Here is a 21432-nt window from a genome sequence, read left to right on the forward strand (position 1 = left end):
ATTTCATTATGACCCCACTAATTTTCGTACCTTTGCCAATTTTTATTGACAAAAAGGAGGAGAATTAATGTGTAGTTCACACTATAAATACATATGGTTTACGGATCATTATATAAGGGGGAGTGGTTTTCATGTGAAATGAAGTATTGACTAAGGGGGAGTGATAAATATCACCATAATATTGTTGTCAAAGTTGTTGTGATATAATTGAACTTTGATGTTGTGTAATAATACTATGACACTGTATAACAATGATTGGGAGCAACTGTTTTATCATTGTTATAGATATGGATCTTCAACAACTATGATGCTGAGTTGAACACGCTCAAAATCATTGGAGTACTTGGAACTGACGAATATTTCGAGTAATGTTGAAGAACCAAGGAAATCAAGCATTTGGATTGAGATCTACAAAGTTAATTTATTATGTATTTCATATGAATTGATAGTTGTCACTAAAATTGACAAAGGGGAGATTGTTAGAGCACTGCTCAGTCGAACTCGCAAGTGTTGCTATCTCAAGCTTGTTTGTCAAGTTTAGTTGCCAAAACTATAAGTCTTTATTTCTAGTCTACTTATAGCTAAGTCTCGGATTAGGATAGAAAGTGTAATTGAGCTTTAGACTTCACGGCGTTCATCGATTGAAGACGGAGAACTACTAAGGGGGGATTGTGGAACTTCATCAACAAAAGTTATGTGGAGACTTGAACTCATCCATCACTCAAAATCCTATCTACTCTATCTCCTATTTGAGACAAAAGTCGTATAGCTATATAGACTTTGATTATACACGTTTGATATTTTGATCTGAGTTTAAATAGCTTACATATTTCTCGAAATATGTGTTGGTAAGCTTTCGCTTTAACCAAGTTCATCTTATATTCTTAATGAAAGTCAAAAGATGATCATGTGAAGATCGCCTGGTAGCATCTTACATGATTTGTGTGAGACATTCATTTGATGTAGACTCGGAATGTTTCGTATTGATCATTCGATCACTTGAAAATTGCTTTGAAGCTAATATGAGACAGCTATTCCCATCTTCCAAGAATGTTTCAATGGTTGAATGAGAGTTTAGAACAATTGGATTTAAGCATAATATGCGTACTTGCATATATGTAATCCATGTCCGGGAACCATGCTATGAAAGTGTTCATATGGATAACTTCGGTTAACTATTAGTGAGCCAACAAGGTGTACACGTTTAGGTACGGTTACTCATATCTAAATGAAGTCACTTTTCATTTGTGTGTAACAAGCTAAGTTCAATCTAACGATTGAAAGATATGACTTGAGTCTAATCAGGTTTTCATCTAACGGTGAATATTGAATGCTTTTTTACCAAGGTAACATTGATTGCAAACCCTAATTTGAAGACTATATAAAGGAGAACTCTAGCAACTGGGAAACCTAATCCCCACACCTCCTGTGTGATAGCAGTTGCGACTAGAGTCGATTCTCCTTTAACCTTAGGTTTTTCATGAAACCCTGTAGGTTAAAGACTTAAAGACTTCATTGGGATTGTGAAGCCAGACCCAACTATTTTCTCTGTAGTTGCGTGATCTGATCTTGTTCTTTCTATCGTGATTGAGTACTATCTTTTCTAAGATTGGCTCGAGATTTAATCTCCGATAGGCAAGATAAAAATTAGTCACAAGCATCTTCGTCTCATCGTTTGTGATTCCACAATATCTTGTTTCGCTACCAAAATTGTGAGGTGATTGATATTTCTAGACTGTTCTTCGGGAATATAAGTCCGGTATATCAATTGGTTTTTGTTCACGTTGATTTATCAAAAAACGAAACAAAACTCATAGGTTTATCTAAGGGAGACAGATTTATCTATACAATAGACTTTTATGTGTGAGACAGATTTGTTTATCAAGTCTTCGACTTTGGGTCGTAGCAACTCTTAGTTGTGGGTGAGATCAGCTAAGGGAATCAAGTGCGTAGAGTCCTGCTGGGATTCAGAGACGTAAGGAGCGTAATTGTACCTTGATCAATGTGAGATTGGTTAGGTCTCAACTACAATCCAGTCTGAAGTTAACTTGGAGTAGGCTAGTGTTTGTAGCGGCTTAATACAATGTGGCGTTCAAATGTGGACTAGGTCCCGTGGTTTTTCTGCATTTGCGGTTTCCTCGTTAACAAATTTCTGGTGTCTGTGTTATTTCTTTTCCGCATTATATTTTGTTATATAATAGAAATATCATAGGTTGTGCGTAAGTTCAATCAATTGTGAATCCAACCTTTGGTTGTTGATTAAATTGATTGACACTTGGATATTGGTTTTATACCGTCCAAATTATTTCTTATATTCCATCGGGCTTGGAAATTCCTATTTGTTTGATTGCAGATTGAATTGAGAAATAGAGATACAAACTCTTGGAAATATTTTCATTGATTAAGTCTGACTGTCTAGTTGATTCTATTGGAATTATATTGGAGTTGTCCATACAGATTGCTAAGCGAAATATTGGGTGTGGTTGTTAGACCCCCGCTTTTTCAGTTTGGTTTTGGCGTAAAGCTAAGCCAATAAAATGTTTTTCTGTTTTGAAAAATAAAATAATTTACTTGGGAATAATAGGCCGTCTAGTTTTCTGATTGTAGAAATTGCTTACGCATCTTAAACATCACGTGTAGGTCTCTGTAGTCGAAGGCTAGCGTACTATTTGACTCGAGTGTGCGGCTAGCATAAAAATTATTTTATAAAGTTTTTCTTTAATAAAAGTTTTGTTGCTTAAAAAAGTGGGAGATGTTGGCATTTATGTGTTTTTCGCAACAAATCTCCATTTGGTTAAACTAATCTTGTTTATACTATGTTAAGTCGGATTAGTCTTAATCCGCATTAAGGCATGATGCTAGATAAGGTTGAGTTTAAGCATGACATGTCCTTTGGCTTGACATGTCATATGAGGTGTCCAACGTAGCCATGAGGTGTCATCCAACTCATGATGGAAAGGTTGGTGGACATATGGAAGCACGACTAGGATTCTTTTCTAGCCTCACATGTTTTCTTTAAAAGAAAATCTGTTTTTCATTCCATCAAAAAGTAATGTGAGGAAATAGAAGTTGATAAAAAGTCATGAAAGGTTTAGTGTCTTGAGTGTTTCTATTTTCTTGTTCTCAACCTGTTTTACTATGAACTATATGTAGTATTATAACTATGTGTGGTGTTGTTTTCAGTGAGTTGTTGAGTATGCTAATACTAGGTTCAAGTCTAATTTCAGCATGTAGTCAGCTTATATGATGTTTAGTGGTAAAGCATAAAGGTTAAGGAGCTGAAATTCCAACAGAGATAATCGGAGAAGCTTGTGACTAAGATCGGTTAAAAAGGTCGGGAGCGATCAACATTAACATCATCAGTAGTTGGTACTGATAGCAGTTGGTGGTGGTATGCATCAACAAGAGTTCAGGCAGAAAGAGAAAATCATGCCCTCATCCAGGTGTCTGCTCCATCATGCCGCTTCAACTATCCAATAACTTCGGTGTACATCTTGAATTTTTCATTCCAGGATTAATTGTGTAAATATAGATCCGAGTGTGGACTCTCATTGTCTTCTGTAATTTCGATGATGGTCTAGAAATGGGAAGGCAGATGTCGTCGGTGATAGGGAAATCATCCTCGATGTTGGTAGAGGAGCCAATGATAACCCTATGGAAGGAATTGAAAACATATAGGTAGTCGTTTCCCATGAGTACCCATTGTTGAAGTCAAGACGAAGCTTTCAACTTGGTAGCTGTTGTTGCTGGCGGAGAAGATAAACGGTAGGAATCTAAGTAATGCTTGAAAGCTTCAAGTAAGTAATTTCGTTGGTGTGAGAAGTGGTGAATCAAGCATCTGATATGAGGGTTTAAGTGCTCAAAAGGAAAAACCTGGACACCCAGTCCCCAAGTCCAAGTAGGAAATGCACAATATGAGGCTGTCTTTGTTTCATGAGATGGTTAAAGTAGCGTTAACGAAAGAAGTCTCGAGGCTGGCATCATCATTAATATTGAGGATGAAGATGGTTGTGGATGCTTTGTTATCATTGATAGTTAGAACTTCAAATTTATTGCAACATGTCTTCAACATCATATCGGTGTTCCGGAGCAGAGTTGGCAGCATGGGCGCAGTCCCTACTCTACATGGTACACAAGTGGAGGAGGCCTCTTAATGGGTTGAGGGTCCTGGTATAAATAGATTTCGTAGATTATGCTTGCTACTTATGGTATTGATGACTATGGAGACATTCTGCTGAAATTGGCGGATGTTCTTTTACCAATAAATCTCTTTAGTGTCCTTCTAGTATCTCTAACAATGTCTCAAGGAGAGATAACTTATTTTAATTGATACATGATGAGTAAGTTTCTGATTCATGTTATAAGTGATGCCACGTCTCTGTAAGGTGTCTGCTTCAAGGTCATTTTGGGTTCATACTCCATAGGTGCTGTGATAAGCCATCTTCAAATTCTATCCTCCCGCAACAGGTAAGACTCTCTTCCGGATGAGGTGAACATATCAGGTCGATATTGATGACTGTGTTGGGTCGAAATCAGTCCCAAGTAGCTAACTTGGATTCTACCGGACATGAGATAATTTGACCATGCTTTTATCCACTTGATCTTCTCACAGAGTCTCCGTGTATCTTTGGTTGGTGCTGACGCGCTGGTTCTAGAGAAAAAATTTGGATGAAAGTTGAAGTTGAAGTCTGTGTTAACGTGAATCGTATGAGTTGTCAAGCATGGAGTTGTCCTCGCATATGTATTGCGCTTCATAAATGGTTAGGCACATCACTGGATGTTGTCAATATGTCTGCTCTTTTAGGTATCCGTACGTCTTTTAGTATCTTGATGAGATGATATTGACAACGGTGGTGCATCGACTAGTGTCTTGCAAAATTCAGTATCTTTGAGATGAATAGTAGTTAGCAGTCCCCAATCACATTTTTTTCCTTTACCATCTGAGCAGGTTCAAGGTGTATTCCATTTCCATTTGAAAAAGATAATCGTCCTCCTGACATAACACATTTAAGAGAGATGAGGATATTGTTGCATTGTGCCTTTGAGAAATATGAAAGTCTAAACAACTTGATTGATGGGTTCCGCAGACATGATGAAGCTCCTGATATGGATAGAGTCCATGTGCACCCTTTAAGTTCCCAAGTGCAATTCCCCTGAATCAATATCTTCTTTGAAGATACGTTTCAATCTATCGCAATCACTTGTAGGATGATTGACGAATCTACGAAAATGACAATATTTGGGATCTTCAATTTCTTGTCAGGTTAGTGGTCGTCTGACAGGAGGTAACTTGATTGCACCATCTTGAATCCACACCTCCAGCAATTCAACCACCTCTTCCATGGGGAGAGGAAAGTCTGGGAGCGTCTCTCTTGTTGATGTTATTGGCGTTGAGCCAGAGATGGTGTAGCTTGGACATGATTTTCTCTTCGCGACATTCACGTCTGTAGTTTTGGAGTTGGAGCTGGTGGGGATGCAGGTGCAGGATGTTGCATCTCTGAGGCGATGGATTTCCTCTTGCTCCTTCAAAGCGTACAGAAGGTCGAAGGTTGTATTGCTTGTTGATCCTTTAATGACAAACCATCAACGACATCAACCGGTGCTTCATCGTCTTTTAGGATAATAGCTTTGGAGGTTCCAGGATCATCAGTGGATTGTTGAAGCATTCTTGGCTTGCTTTGGCGTTGCTCGATCAGAGGCTTGAGAAAATTGAGTAACTTCGACGACTATACCTTCTTGATTCTTAGCAAGGATCTCTTGCGTTTGCATCAGATCGGCTATGGTAAGCAGAGCTCGATTGTTTCCGGCTTCTTTCTCCAGAGAGAGGTGAGTTGATAGTATCACCATTGATTCCAGTGTTGGTGAAGGCGGTATCACCTGGATTGCTAACATTACCATCATTTTTGTTGACAGAAGGATTGCTACCTAGAGTACCGATATAGGAGAAAGAAGTAGTGGCACCAGGAGTCCCACCGACGTTGGTATTGAGATTAGGGTTGCATTTTATGTGAAATTGAAAGAAATTGAATCGGGAGAAATTGACTTTGCAACCGAGAGATTAATCTCCCACAGTGGTCACTAATTTGTTGTAGGGTAAAATTGATTCTGCCGAAAATGGAAAAATGGGGTAGGTTGATGACAAATGAGTCTAAATCCTAAACAAATGTAATGTACATGAGTACATTAGATTCGAGAGATCAATCTGTACAATTCTGTCCTAAACCAAGAAATGTTTGTTCCAGTCTTGCTTCGATCACAAAAGAAAGATAAGTGGTAGATTATGTGAGGTGCGATGGTGTATGGATGTATATCATAAGATATGACTCGCTTGTTACGATAAGCGATGTGTTCTCTCCGTGTTTCTGGATACTTGTGATGATGATTACGATTACTTGTTCATACATATATCAGAAAATCTATTTACGTGTAATCATGCATGTACACCCTAATCTCATAGGAAGTGTAAGTGGAGGAGTGAGAAGGTGGAGATCGTGTGAAAGTGATAAAATCGTGTCCCTTTCATGGAGGGAAGACTGGATGGTTGCGTACCCACTACTCCTTCACTTGTTAACTATTCACATTTCTTGACACTTTCTCATAATGGGTGCATTGCACACCGTATTGTCGTAAACCGCCAGACCAATACCGTGATGAACATTCCCCCATTTGTGACATTGTTGATGTCTCGAGTGTTTTGGTAGAAAATACTACTTAGTTGTAAATGTGACCTGTATGACTAGGTTAGCCTGCATGACTAGGGCTTACCTGCATGACTAGGGATTACTTGCATAACTAAGGTTTACTTGCATGAATAGGGCTTATCTTCATGACTAGGGCTTACCTGCATAACTAGGTTGACCTGCATGACTCTTCACACCCATCTGATGAGGCTGACAAGTTGTGAGAGTATGTCATGTCACTGTTTTGAGAGTCTTAATCAAGTTGTGAGAGTTCATCCGTGTCAATCAGTGTTGACATGCTTGGATGAACATGTGATGTCGAATGTGGCTATTGAGTAAGCCAAGCACTGTTTTTAATGATATCAGCGAGAGGTGATGGGTGGTCATGAAAGAGTGCAGAAAAAGATACATGAGTATGGAAGTAGTCACGCATATATAGCAGGACATATAGTCTCATAATCGCATTAACACACTTCTTGAATAAAAGAATGAATGGAAATTTATGTTGATGTATGCAAAAATTCGTGAAATTTCGTAGTAAGAAAATTCAGATGTAAGACCCTTCACTAAAACTATTGTAGATTCTTCATACGAACTCAGATTTTGATCGTTGACCCCACAATTCTAAACATAAGAGAATTTTCTACCTTTTCACTCGGGAATATTTAGGTTTTGAGATTGTTTAGGAGGTAAAAATAGCCCGGCAGTAAAAGTTGGGGATGAATTATGTCAGTTTTCAGCGATGACCTAATTTGCTCTTTAGGCTATATTTTTTAGCTCGTCCATCCAATTGATATGATTTTTAAAATGGTATACTAGAATACCATGCGAAACTTTTGGCATAATTAAAGCAAAATTTCCAACAATAGGTGAAATCCAGTGTTACAGTTGGTTGTCCATATATATCTGTTATGTGATCGATCAAAATTCAAAAATAAATGTGATCGATAAAAATTCAAAAATAAATAAATATTTGTTATGGGCATTTAATGTATGAGTTGGTGTGCAAATACGAGAGGTTGAAAGCGCTTTACTTGCTTTCCATCAAAAGAAGAAAAAAAGCGTTGTTGCTTAAAATTATCGATTCCGCCTCGTGTACCCCCCACTTAGCATCCAATCCTGGTCAATAGTCAAAACTGCCAGAGTAAATAATAGTAAAAAATACTAGAACCCCCTTCTATATGGGTTCAATATATAGAAGCCCCACTAAATGGATCATCCATTGTCAACTCCGTACTTTCAGATTTTGATATTTTTAGGCCCAGAACTTTTAATATTGGGGCCAGGTTTTGAAATTTCCCTGGTCGATGACGTCATAAAAAAGAACTAAAGTACCAAAACTAACCCTCAGATATATACCTAGTTATATTAGAAACAGAATCAGGAAATCAGATTCATTTTTCTTTTCTCTTTCAGAAACTTCCAGAGCTCCAGGCGATTTTTTTTTGTTTCTTCTACGTGCAATCGATTTAGAGGATTGAATCGATTTGATTCCATATATTATACAACTAATGATAAATTAATCTACAAACTCAAATCATTCACTCAATCGATTGATTTGAATCTAAGTTTTGAGTTGGTTCCAAGTTATTTCAGGTTAGGTTTTCGTTTTTATTTGTTCGATTAGCTTTTAATTTTTGTATTGATTGATTCAAGCATCGAAGAAGAACAACCAGATTTTTCTTGAATCAGGTGATTTCACTTTTTTTTTTGAACATTTAGGTTTTTCCTCCTGGATCTAAAAATTGTTGACTCTAGAATTTCCTTATGAATCTGAAATTGCAGCTTCGTCAGATCTTCTTTATCTCTCATCTATTCAGAAATCTTCTATAACTGGTTATTGTTTCATCTCATCAATTTCTTCTTTCATCTTCTTCACGGTTCTTTTAAGTTGTAATTTCTTCTACTTTGTTGTTTCTCATGTGTGTTCTAACCTTAATCATTGCTTGTTGTGCAGGTTTAACAATGGAATTAAGAAGATCTTCAACCACAACAGATATGAAATCGTCGTCATTCATCTTCAGCTTTTACAACAACTAATGAAAATGCACCTAATAATAATAACACTTTCCTGATTGAAAATCAAACTCTAGGTTTGTAATCAACGCAACTTAATCTCTATTAACTATCAAAAATTTTCTTATTCGATGTTCTTTTGAATTTTGACCTAAAGGATTTGATATGCATTTGGTGTTTCGTATATTTATAAAGAAAACAAAAGGTTTCCAACCTATGATTTACTATAAATAATGAAGAATCCCTTTCCTATTTCAGAATCAGTTCTCAAGGTTCCTGATTATGATGAAGGAAAATTCATATAGTTATTGATCATAATGTGTACAAGGATATTTGAATGCATAATAGTACTATTTTCAACCACATCATTAATTACACAATGTCCAGATCCTCCGCGAGTAAATGTGTAACTTCCGGATTATTCATCTGGTAAGGCTTACTACGGCTCAAACCCATCTTTCACTTGGTAACTATTTGATATCCCCTGTGAATGTTGTATATATTACCTCATAGGTAGCTGACATTGTTATATATTCCATATGTATGAAGTTTTGGTATTTCCAAATGTATATCTTACCTCTTAGGTAGTTATGGCTTTGTACTTCGTGTTGTGTTGTTGGTCTTTCTGGCATGGATAATGTTTCTCCTCTTTAGTTCATCTTTGATAGTTGTATTGCTACCACTAGGACGTGTACTGCTCAGTTCCATTTTTAATATCCCAATACTCATGGTGTGAAGTGAAATAATAATTAATGTCCTTGTAATTGTACTTTCTGCTATATTTCATGCTTTTTCGGTGAATCTTATTATTAACGCTAAGCTTTGAAATTGAGAATCTACTCGGCTGTTGTAGATTATAGGCTATTGTATCCATACAACTATATTAAGTTTCCTTCGAGGATTGTTGAGCCTCATCCAGATGGTATGAAATTTACAACTCATAATTTCATTTTTTTTTTGCGAATGTATTTCAGTCGTTATATGTATGTGTAACTAGTAATTACACAAGCTATATGGATGTGTAACCACTAGTTACACAAGATATATCGATGTGTAACCGCTAGTTACACATGTTGGGATATAATGTGTATGTTATATATATTTCATTTTCTTACATTTTTTGCACTAAGTTTCGTACTAGTGGACTTGCATTGTCTTGTGAGCTCTTTCCATGTTTGCCAACTGAGGTTTTTATGTTAATTCGCAGTATGTTATGGTTCTACTAAAAGGACCAGTCCCTATCTGAAGAGAACAATGATTTTGGTGAGCTAAAATCTATATGAGGTGGTAATGCCAATGTAAACAAGAAACTGAGTGCAACAATTCTCGAAGACAAGATCTCTGTGTCCAAATCTCGCTTCTTTATCAAGTTCACTGACACAAAGGCAAGCAATCTAAAACTCCTTGCAGATCTACTTTGGCATATGTTGCGTAGTCATTCATTTACTCATTGATCTAATGCATGCTTACACCGACATTAGAAAATATAGAGAATACCATCCAGTGTTTCAAAACCACTAGAAATGTTCTTTTCAACTTTCAAGTATCATTAAAACATCTTCTGATTGTACTTCCAGTAATTTTTTACCTCTTCAATTAGTATCTTTTGGTACTTATGCCATTGTTTCTTTTGTCTGTGCAGGGGTGAACTTTGGATGGAATTGGTCCGCTTTCTAAAACCTTTCTTGTATCTTAAATTTCTTTTGATGAAATTGTGTGGCTATAAGCATGTGTATCTACTAGTTACACATGCTTTCTAGCATGTGTATCTGCTAGTTACACATGTTTTTAGGATGTGTAATTGCTGGTTACACTTGCATGTTGGATGCGTAATTGCTGATTACACATGTATTTAGTGATGTATATCTGCCATGTATAGATGATTCTTCTCTCAAACTATACATTTCAAAAGGAAAATAATATAAATTTGCTTACTTGGGGTTGTGCGGTTCGCATTTGATGTCCTTATCAACGGTCTAGCAATTATGCCCATATCGATGGTCTAACATTAATTAACAGTATTTCAATGTAAGAATTAAGATCTGCCTTAGTATTGTTCAACAGTCTGCTTGACTTCTCCTTGAGTTATCATTATTTAGCAAGTTGAATTGATTTTTTTTTCTCTTTTGCATTTTGGGCCAACAGGTTATCACAGTGTTCCAACTGGTTTTAGTTGCTGCTGCTCTTGTACAACAAGAATTTGGCACCTTAGAAACTGAAGAGTACATCAAATACTTGAGGTATGCTTTTTTCTGCGATATCAGTTTAAGTTCTCAACTGAACATCCATTAGTGATGACGACTTTGTCGATTTACAATGAGTACTAGCTTAATATAACGACTAATAATCTCATCAACATCTGTGGCTACATAATGAATCACGTCGAATATAAGTATCATCTCTTTAAAGTATCTTAGCTACTATATATTCTCCATGAGTACTCTTAGGTCAAAACTGATGCAATATGCTTATCTTTGATTGAAATATTTTAAATTTTCTGAACTTTATGTGACGAAATTCACTAACTTGGCAAGCTAAATGGGTGTGTGGATACTAGTTACACATGATAATTAGTTGTGTAGCTTCTAGTTACACAAGCTAAATGGATGTGTAGCTACTAGTTACACATGCTAACCAAATGTGTATCTTATAGATACATATGCTAATTGGATAGGATAAAAAGTCTACGTTTTTGTTTGTGCAAGCTCTTACGGAATGAGATATCATGCAGATTGGATGATACTGTAAATTGTATAATAAGATGCACAATCTAATAAGATTAAACTATAAATTGTATGTGCCAGGTACACGAGCCTTCTGACTTTACGAGTGCTATATGGATGTGTAGCTACTAGTTACACATGCTAATTGGATGTGTAGTTGGTAGTTACACATGCTAGCCAACATTGTTTTGAGCCAGATTATTTGTCTGGTTGAGACAGCCCAAATGTCCAAAGATCCTGTTCAGAAATTTGTTGATTTTGTAAGTATCAATGAAACAGTTACTTATGGTGCTTACTTTTATACATATTTAATCTATGAAATGTCTCATGCTAAATTTTTTTGCTTTATCTTCTACAATATTGAAGTAGTGCTGTAATTGTAATTATGTGACTTTACTATTCTCATTATCTGCATGTCTCATACAGGTTGCTAGGATTTTTGTCCCCACAGTTGTCATATTGTCATTCTTGACATTGGTTAGTTGGTGCGTAATTTATTATCTCAGTCACTATGGTTTTCCAGTCAGAAAATGAATATTCAGATTCTAGTGTGTTTTGTTTGGCTATTCAGCTGATAACCTTTTCGACCATCCTGATACTCTTGCAGGTATATCTTTGGAGCATTAGGAGTATACCCAGATGACTGGTTGACTAAAAACAACAATCATTTTGTGTTTGCCCTCATGTTTTCAATCTCGGAGAAACTATTGTAGTCATTGCATGCCCATATGTAACCGATAAACATAGAATTATTGTAAATGAAATTATTATTTCAATAACAACTGAATATATGTTTCTTTTTGGCGTGTAACTGTTGAGATGAACATTTATATGCATGTGTAACTTGTAGATACACATGTTATACGCATGTGTAACTTCTGCTTACACGTGTAACTGTTGAGTTAAATTATTTTAATAATTTTGGGTCTGAATTTAAATTTTATTTAATTATGGGCCTGACAATATGCATAAGGGTATCAAAGTCTTTTAATATTTCGGGGCCTAGATTTAAAATTCTTTTAATTAAGGGCTTGATATTATGGGTAATCCATGGGTCGGACCTTAGCCTAATTTTCCCTAAATAATACACCTGTCCGGTGTTAATTTGGTTTTCATCTGGTAACGTTGTACAAAAATGGTGTCCGGTAGTCCACAAATACTGGTTTACTAAAGTTAAATTTCCTTAATCATAAAAAAAGAAAAATTCACCGCAAAAATATGGATAAGACAAGAGTAAATTATGACACGCAGGAATAGGATGTCGTTCTCTATACCGTGCTCTTTGAAACGTTTAGAATCTGCGAAACGTACATCCTGCAGGATATTGCGTCCATGATTTGGAATCTTAATATCACCACCCTGCAACTGTTTCCAGTAACAACCATATTACAGAGAGCAACACCAAAAGGTTTTCATCCGAAAAAGGAAAACAGAAAATGTTGTCAGTGTAGAAACTAAGCTGTACATGATAGCATCCTAACTTTCTTACGCCAAGTTTATTTTACACCTTCTTTTTGGCAGATCGAACGGTATGTATCAAGTCGGGTATAATGACTCGTTGATTTACAGATCAAATTGTCGTGATAAACGAAGATGCTGGACAAACACCAGTTAAATTCCAGTGTAATGCGATGCACCGTGTAATGTTAGTCTAGTTGTTGTTATAAAAAGTTTGTTTCCTCACGAATTCCCTCCACTACCCTGAAGTTCGTCTTTCTAGTGACAGAGCGAGAGAGCTATAGAGAGAGAGAGAAAGAGAGTCAGAAAGAGAGAGAAATCTTAGAGGTGAAGAAAAACTTGAGAAATTCTGAAGGGGTTTTTTAATTCATCAACCAAAACCCTGAATTAGGGTTTTTAAAATCTTTTCAGGTAAAATTACTTTCCTGTTTACAAGCTTCTTTACTCATAAGTTGTGATTCTCGTTTTCTTCTGTTTTCTTTCTTTAAAATCTCCATGGGAGATTATTCTATGAAGTATTTGAAGTTTCTTAAAGCGATTTTCTGAGTAATAGATGTAAAATCAATTTCTACATTACCGTATTTGTTGATTTTTCGTTTTTTTCGTTCTGGGTTTGTTATAGCTTAATCGGAGAGATTTTTGAGGTTTTGAAGTGTTTTCTAACAGATTAATCGAGTTTCTTATGTTTAGGAAGTATATGAATGAGTGCATTACAGTGATTTCACTATAATGGATTTTGATTTTTGGTGGATGGTTTTTGATTTTGGTTCGCATGGTATCTTGTTAAAATTACTTCTGCAACATGTTTGATGTTTGTTGTTGTGTTATTCTTAGTGGAAACTTTGATTTGTACTTCTATTTCTGCTGTATTAGTTTCTACTTATTGATTTGGTGAACTTTTGGGATGTTGTTTGAGTTTGGAACTCGATTTCTCCTTTTTCTTCTTTGGTTTTGCTTATACTGTACTTTTTATTGAGGATCCGTTTTTACTTTCATGCATATATGAGGTCTCATGGATAGTGATATTCATGCATTTGCTTGTTCTTGAGAGACTGGTGTGTATGTATGTGATTTAAGCTTTGGTTATTTAGTTTCCTGTTTTTATGAGTTGTTCATGTATGTAGAAATATTAGTATTCTGATGAAGTGGTGATGGCTTAGTGGGTGCTTCATATTTGTGACTCATAGTTATAGGTTTGAGTCTCTGAAATTTTGGTGGGTTTTTTACACAACTTCTTGATTTGTGTTATGATTTCTTAGATGCTGTTATATGTTTTCTGTATGGTTATTGTTAACCCTGCCTGTACTCCTTTACTCCTGGAAAGTCTCTTATATGGTAGTGTATCTCGTCCTGCTAGTTACAGATTACTTGAACACTTGAACTCTTGGTTATTCTTAGAGTAGACAATCTCTTGAGCATTGTGCAACGTCCTTCTTCGGTCTGGCATGGGTTTGTGTGCATTATGTTTTATCGGCTATGTCTGGATCACACTTTTTTGCTTAGTAGTGAACTTAGTAATATTATGGCATTTGTGGATATGAGTATTTTTGCTTAGTTTAATTGTTCCATCTACATGTATGCTTGTTCCTTGAATTGTCATGTCGATTGGTTTGAACAAGCATTTACTTTATTTCGTTTCAGGAAACCCATTCTTTCAAGATATGGAAATGACCAGGGATGGATACGAAGATTTGCCTCCTCCACCTCCAATTTTATCACCAAGTGTGATCCCAGAGAGATTAGAGGCACCGGTCCTGACCCCAGAGAAATTAGAGGCACGTGACGTGAAGCCAGAGAAATTAGAGGCACCGGACGTGAAGCCAGAGAAACAATATGTCCCAAACCGTATACCAATGTCCAGGCCTGGAGTTGGCAGAGATGGAAACCGCATCCCGCTGCTTGCTAACCATTTCAGAGTGGCGGTTAATGTTCCAGATGCAACATTCTATCAGTATACTGTATGTACAAAATAAACCCGTGTCTTTAATTTTTGAATGTATGTATGTAGGTGTGTTCAACTCATTAGTTAGAAATGTGCAGGTTTCTATTACCTCTGAAGATAAACGAGCAGTTGAAAGCAAGGGGATTGGGAGGAAGCTTATGGACAATCTGTGTCAAACTTACTGTTCAGAGCTAGGAAGGAAACATTTAGCTTATGATGGAGAGAAAAGCTTGTTTACAGTGGGTCCCCTTCCTCAGAACAAGTTTGAGTTCAAAGTTGTGTTAGAAGAGTCATCTGTCAAACGGTTTGTCTCCTACCCCCTTTGCATTTCCTCATATACCCCTCACAGATTTTTATCCTCAGCATGACATATACTGTTCCAATGTGATTTGTGGGTTGTTTCAGCAATGGGAGTCCTGGCTCTGGTAGCCCCAGTGAAATTGAGCGTAAAAGATCAAAGCGTTCTGCTGCTTATCAAGCAGCGCAGACGTTTAAGGTAGAGATTAGCTTTGCTACAAAAATTCCTATGAGATCTATCTCATTAGCTCTCAAAGGAAGTGATGCAGAAGGTACTGGGGATGCACTGAGAGTGCTTGATATTATACTGAGGCAGCAAGCGGCCGAGAGGTGGGTCAATTTTTTATTGTCTGATAACTTGTTTGTTGATTTTTAGGCTGTATTGATCTCTTATTTTCTCATTCCGTGGTTTTTGAGCATAGGGGTTGCCTTCTAGTTAGACAATCCTTTTTTCATGGTGATGTGAGGAACTTCGTTGATATTGGTGGGGGAGTTACTGGTGTTCGAGGGTTTCATTCAAGTTTCCGTACCACACAGAGTGGTTTGACCTTGAATATGGGTAATCCCATTCTTTTCATTACTACCCTTGTTTCTAGTTTTCACCAACAATTTATTGCTTTATCCAATCTTATTTCATTGCTTTCTACAGATGTGTCCACAACAATGACCTTGACTCCTGGTCCTGTGCTGCAATTTTTACTTACTAACCAGAACGCGAGGGATCCTCGCCAAATTGACTGGGGAAAGGTACTAGTGGCCATTGAATTCTAGTCCTTGAACCTTTTTTCTCATCATTTCTTCAGCTTGTGATGTTTATCATTTGGACTTTCAGGCCAAAAGAATGCTGAAGAACATGAGAATCAAGACGAAGCATAATAATATGGATTTCAAGATCATGGGATTAAGCGAAAAGCCCTGCAAAGAGCTAGTGTATTTCATTTGATCACTATGCCTTCTGTGATTCGTTTTAGTTCTAGTTGATTAGATACTTCTTGATGGAGATTAAAACTTGTTTTCTTGTTCTGTTACAGCTTCCCCATGAAAGTGAGAAATGAAGATGGCGCGGATGAAGGGCAAACTGTTGAGGTTACTGTTTACGATTATTTTACAAAGCATCGTAAGTTAGAGCTTACTACTTCTGCATACATGCCCTGTGTGGACGTTGGCAGGCCAAAGAAACCCAATTACATTCCTCTAGAGGTTAGTACGATGCTTGTGCTATCTGGTCATGTGCAATGTTATCTCTCCTTTCTCTCTCTTATGCTTTTGCTTGTCTGCATTTCAGCTCTGTTCGCTTGTGCCACTGCAACGCTATACAAAGTCTTTATCTACTATGCAAAGATCTTCTTTAGTTGAAAAATCAAGACAAAAGCCTTTAGAACGTATTAAGACGCTGACAGATGTAAGCATCCTTTTGCTGACTTTCCTTGGCATTCATATTTCATTAGTTATTCATTTCTGTACTTTGTCTTTTTCAGTCTATCAATAACAACCGTTATGATGCGGATCCATCACTTTCTGCCTGTGGGGTGTCTATCGAGAAAGAGTTGATTTCCCTTGAAGGACGTGTTCTTGGAGCACCTGCTGTGAGCTTTTTTATTGTTTATATTCTAGATATGGTTGTATGATGCATTGGTTTAATTCGTGAAATTTTACCACTTGGTCCACTTCAATTGCAGTTGAAAGTCGGCAATAATGTTGATTGCATCCCTAACAATGGACGGTGGAATTACAATAGGCAGGTCAGTCATGAGGTTTTGTTTGCCTTTTCGAACATGTCTTATTGTTATCTGATTGAGGAAATTGATGTCAAAGTGGTTCCTTCTTTTCCAGACACTATATGAACCCGTTCAAATTCAAAGGTGGGCACTCGTTAACTTTTCTGCTCGTTGCAACACTAGCCAGATTTCTAGGGATCTTATTGATTGTGCAAGAAATAAGGGAATAGTGAGTCTTCTGACTTTTTTTTAACTGCATTTGCTTTCATACTTGTCATTGTGGTTTATGAGGCATTGTATTAATCCTGTTCCACTTTATGCAGAATATGGAGCGTCCATATTCACTAATTGAGGAAGATAACCAATCAAGGAGATTACCTCCTATTGCCCGGGTGGAAGCGATGTTTGAACAGATAAAACAGAAGCTACCCGGTCCTCCTGAATTTCTTTTGTGTGCCCTGGCAGAGCGGAAAAATTCTGATGTTTATGGTTTGGTGCCTAAAACATAATTCAACATTCAATTCTTCTTTTAATGATCTTTAAAATTTGAATTTGTTTTACTTTTTGTATTGAAGGACCTTGGAAGAAGAAGTGCCTTTCTGAAGCAGGTATTGTCACACAATGCATCTGCCCAATGAAAGTAAATGATCAGTACCTTACTAATGTCCTTTTGAAAATCAATACGAAGGTAAACCTTGTACTCTGCTACTTGTTTTTTTCCCTTCCTCCTTTTTTTAGGGGCTTAGTCTCTTATTTGCATGTCCATCTTGTTTCTCTCTGTTTATTAGCTTGGGGGTAAGAATTCTTTGCTAGCTGTTGAACAAATACCTCGCATTCCCCTTATTAGTGAAACTCCAACTATGATATTGGGAATGGATGTTTCTCATGGGTCACCAGGTCAATCAGATATCCCATCAATTGCTGCTGTAAGTTTTTTTGTTTTAGTTTTTTATCCCTTGGTATTGAATTAGTGTTTCATGAACTTGGAAATTGTATCCTAATTGACATTGCTGGTAAATATGCTGGAACTGTCAGGTTGTTGGTTCTAGATGTTGGCCCTTAATTTCAAGGTACAGGGCATCTGTACGTACCCAATCCCCAAAAGTGGAGATGATCGACTCCTTGTACAAAGTATTACCAAGTGGGGAGGATGACGGAATTATGAGGTGGTAATTTCAACAGTTTTAAATATCATAACATAGCACCTGAGTAGTGTGTCAATGTTTATTTTCTTATTGCTAATCTTCTTTGTTGTGGATTCCAGAGAGCTTTTGGTGGATTTCTACCAGACAAGTAATGGGAGAAAGCCAAGCCAAATTATCATTTTTAGGTATATTAATTTTCTAGATTCTCAATTTTCACTTCGAGCAGTCTTCTTTCCCTTTAGTACAAAGAAACCAGGATATGTGTTTTAATGGATTATGGTTACACTTTTCAGGGATGGAGTGAGTGAGTCTCAATTCAACCAAGTATTGAACGTCGAGTTGGAGCAGATCATTAAGGTTCGTTTGGCTCCAATTTAGTTACAACAATAAGAACCATGGGGATTATTCAACATCTATGGCTCTTTTTCTTGCTTATGGATTCAATATCTGTAAATGTATCTCCATTCGGGCATAATTTTAAACCTAAAATGTTCCTGTTTGCTTTAGGCAATAACTCACTTGGGAGAGACGAAGCTGCCAAAGTTCACACTAATTGTCGCACAGAAAAACCACCATACAAAATTATTCAAAGCTGGTGGCCGCCCCGAGAATGTTCCACCAGGTTTCACTTTGTTATCCTTAAAACTTTGTGCATCTGTACTCTCTACTGCCTTCCCTGTTTTAGAATTTTAGATTTTCAGATTCCATCTTTACTAGTTTTTGTGTATTTATGTTATTCTACAGGAACGGTGGTGGATACAAAAGTTGTGCATCCTAGGAATTATGACTTTTACATGTGCGCCCATAATGGAGCTATTGTAAGTGATCAAATGTTTATGATGTTCGTATGACTTTCTGTCTGTATATTTTTGTATTTGCTAAACTTAACTCTGTAATTTGATGTAATGAAGGGAACATCTCGCCCTGCACACTACAATGTCTTGCTTGATGAGATTGGTTTCTCACCTGACGATTTGCAGAAGCTCGTGCACTCTCTTTCGTATGTGTAAGTACCCAACTCAGGTCTCAAATCTGCTTCTAAAAGCTATAGTGATCTTATTTCCTAAAGCTGATAAATATATTTTAACTTCCTGCTTTATTTCTTAAAGCTAATCAATATGTTCTAACTTCCTGCTTTGCTGCTGATACAGGTACCAGCGCAGTACAACAGCAGTCTCAATTGGTAATTTTATACTTTATCGCTTTCTTTCCCAGAGCTATTAGATTATCTTTTCAGGCTATCAATTTGCAACTTTGACAACAAGTGATAGTCTTCTTATCAAGACCGCCTTTTGTCTGTTTTAAAGTACCTATCTTTGTAAATTTGTATATTTAATTTAAGCGCTGCTGTTCTAACGATGTCTTATGTCATCTTTTGTTGTTCTTCTGTAGTTGCACCCATTTGCTATGCCCATCACGCTGCTTCACAGATGGGCCAGTTCATAAAGTTTGAAGATTTCTCTGACTCGTCATCTGGAATCGGTGGTAATTTGACTTCTGCATCGAGTGTTCCTGTTCCAGAGCTTCCAAGGCTTCATCAGAATGTCCGAAGCTCTATGTTCTTCTGCTGAGGTTAGGGGTACATACCATACACCTACATTTACCTAGATCATATTTACAGTTTGAACTACTTGGCAAACTGAAAATTATCTGGGCATTGTCTGTAGGAGAGTCATGGTTGACTTTATTTAATTTTCTTGGGTTAGAATGGTATATATCAAATACGGGGAGGTGTAAAGAAGGAAAAAAGGTTGACAGTTTACAGTCCATCCATTAGTTCAGTTGATACTGCGAAGAAATGATTTCCCATTAGAGGCGCTAGATCTCTATTAATTATCGACTCATTTTGAAACTCGGAAGTCATGTGTTTTTGTTTGGGTTTTATTTACCTAAACGAAACATGAAACTTTGTTTTCCTTGTGAGTACAAGGATTTTTGTATGGATGCAAATAAATAGCACTGAATTTTGATCTCTCAACTTATTCTCGGTCTTTTTCATTCTTGTGATCTTGTCTCCAAAAGAACATATCTAGAATTCTGGATAGATTGCAACTTTTTGACAAGTTGTAGAAAGTGGAAGATGGTCAATTCAACAGTATCATATATTGTGCTTTTTTACCCAAGTTTTCTATTCCTAACTGGTAAAGGCATGAGACACATCTAACTCCACCAAATAGATTCTGACCAGCAGGTAATACCAGTTTTCCCATATTTTTTTCTGCTTAGTAATCTCTTCAAGTTTTGTTTTTTCTTATGATTTCAGTAATTTGTGTTTGCAACTTGGTTGTTATATCTACATAACAGGATTTAAGAAAAGCTAATTTAGTTATGCTTGTTCAAGTTTGTATGAAAACTTTTGATAGAGTTTGGAGATTGGAACTTGAAGTTCGCCACTAATCAATTGTAGTACTGTTTTTTTCCTTCACTTTTGCAGTTGCGTAGTTTTGAGTGACCATTTTTACATTCTTCAGTAAAAAAAGATTTTGTTGTACATTCATTGATAGATTTTTCTCTTCTGTTCCAAGATTCAGCCATTTCAGAAGCGGCCTGTTCTCATATTCGAAGACTAGATCCCGCCTATTGTACTACTTCAGTTCAGTGTGTAATAAATAGCATCAGTACCAACCAACTAACGTCTCTACTTTTATCAGTCAAAACTCAAAAGACTCGAAAACCTATTCTGACATGAATGAATGACTAAAAAGACTCTACAAAAATTTTACTTTGTTGTTTTTTAGCTTTTGTTGAGAAAATCACTTTTTCATACAAAAGCATAGGTCAAAACACAGGTGTGGTATTGCAAGTTTGCAACAAAGTCATAGTTTTCTCTTCCTGCCTGCGTTCACAGCCATGTAGAAAACATACCACTTTATTTGTTGACTTTTCTTTATTAGCAGGAATCACCAATACTTGAAAAGAAAACATTCTCATTATTGTCATTCATCATGCTTACCTAAGCTTGTAATCAAAATTGTAACCGATTTCTTTTCGGTTTTTAATCATGTAGATTCTGATTTTGGTCATCGCTAATCTTTTATAGACACATCATATTCACATATAGTGTTTTCTTTCAGGCTTAAAACATGCAGAATAAAGGTAATAAGCAAGGTGGTGGTCAAGAGAATTCATAGGCTTCCCCCCACTTCTTCCTTCCCTGAGTGGCATTCAGCTAGTAAATCGGTGAGAAGATCTCATTTAAGAGATTAGTGGGCCGTGGGCCCACCTCTAACCTCCCCACTTTCTTCATCACGTAGAAAAGAATCCGAAAGAAAGAAACCGTACACACTACCCACACTCACAAAATCGTTCTTCTTCCTCCTCCTCGTGCTCGTAGTGATTTTGTGAGTGCACTATGGGGCCTACCAACACTCTAAGAATTCCTCCTTAGATAGCTAGACAGCTAGGCTACCCCTAGGACTGTGTATGAGTTGTGCTGCTGTTAAACCTAAAATA

The 21432-nt window shown here is 36.8% G+C and overlaps 1 protein-coding gene across 1 annotated transcript; it reads left to right on the top strand.

Moving 5' to 3' along the window:
* Nucleotides 1-13142: 13142 nt before the first annotated feature.
* On the top strand, nt 13143-19977 carry LOC113303076 (protein argonaute 16-like). Its single transcript, XM_026552070.1, has 23 exons — nt 13143-13288; nt 14519-14835; nt 14918-15123; nt 15225-15446; nt 15539-15675; nt 15766-15863; nt 15949-16046; nt 16148-16316; nt 16402-16518; nt 16595-16702; nt 16796-16858; nt 16950-17063; nt 17158-17323; nt 17410-17522; nt 17623-17760; nt 17870-18000; nt 18099-18164; nt 18273-18336; nt 18487-18601; nt 18724-18797; nt 18891-18985; nt 19131-19162; nt 19372-19977. The coding sequence occupies exons 2-23, from the start codon at nt 14539-14541 to the stop codon at nt 19548-19550; spliced, it is 2802 nt and encodes a 933-aa protein (XP_026407855.1). The 5' UTR covers nt 13143-13288; nt 14519-14538; the 3' UTR covers nt 19551-19977.
* Nucleotides 19978-21432: the final 1455 nt, after the last annotated feature.

Source organism: Papaver somniferum, chromosome 1 (genome assembly GCF_003573695.1).
Source record: "Papaver somniferum cultivar HN1 chromosome 1, ASM357369v1, whole genome shotgun sequence".
NCBI classification, from domain to species: Eukaryota; Viridiplantae; Streptophyta; class Magnoliopsida; order Ranunculales; family Papaveraceae; genus Papaver; species Papaver somniferum.

Bases quoted from the DNA above. Each gene is read 5' to 3' on its own strand.
- LOC113303076 (XM_026552070.1), top strand. From the start codon at position 14,539: ATGGAAATGACCAGGGATGGATACGAAGATTTGCCTCCTCCACCTCCA. The intron at 18,165-18,272 runs GTATATTAATTT...TACACTTTTCAG, and splicing joins AGCCAAATTATCATTTTTAG to GGATGGAGTGAGTGAGTCTC. The intron at 18,337-18,486 runs GTTCGTTTGGCT...TGTTTGCTTTAG, and splicing joins AGTTGGAGCAGATCATTAAG to GCAATAACTCACTTGGGAGA.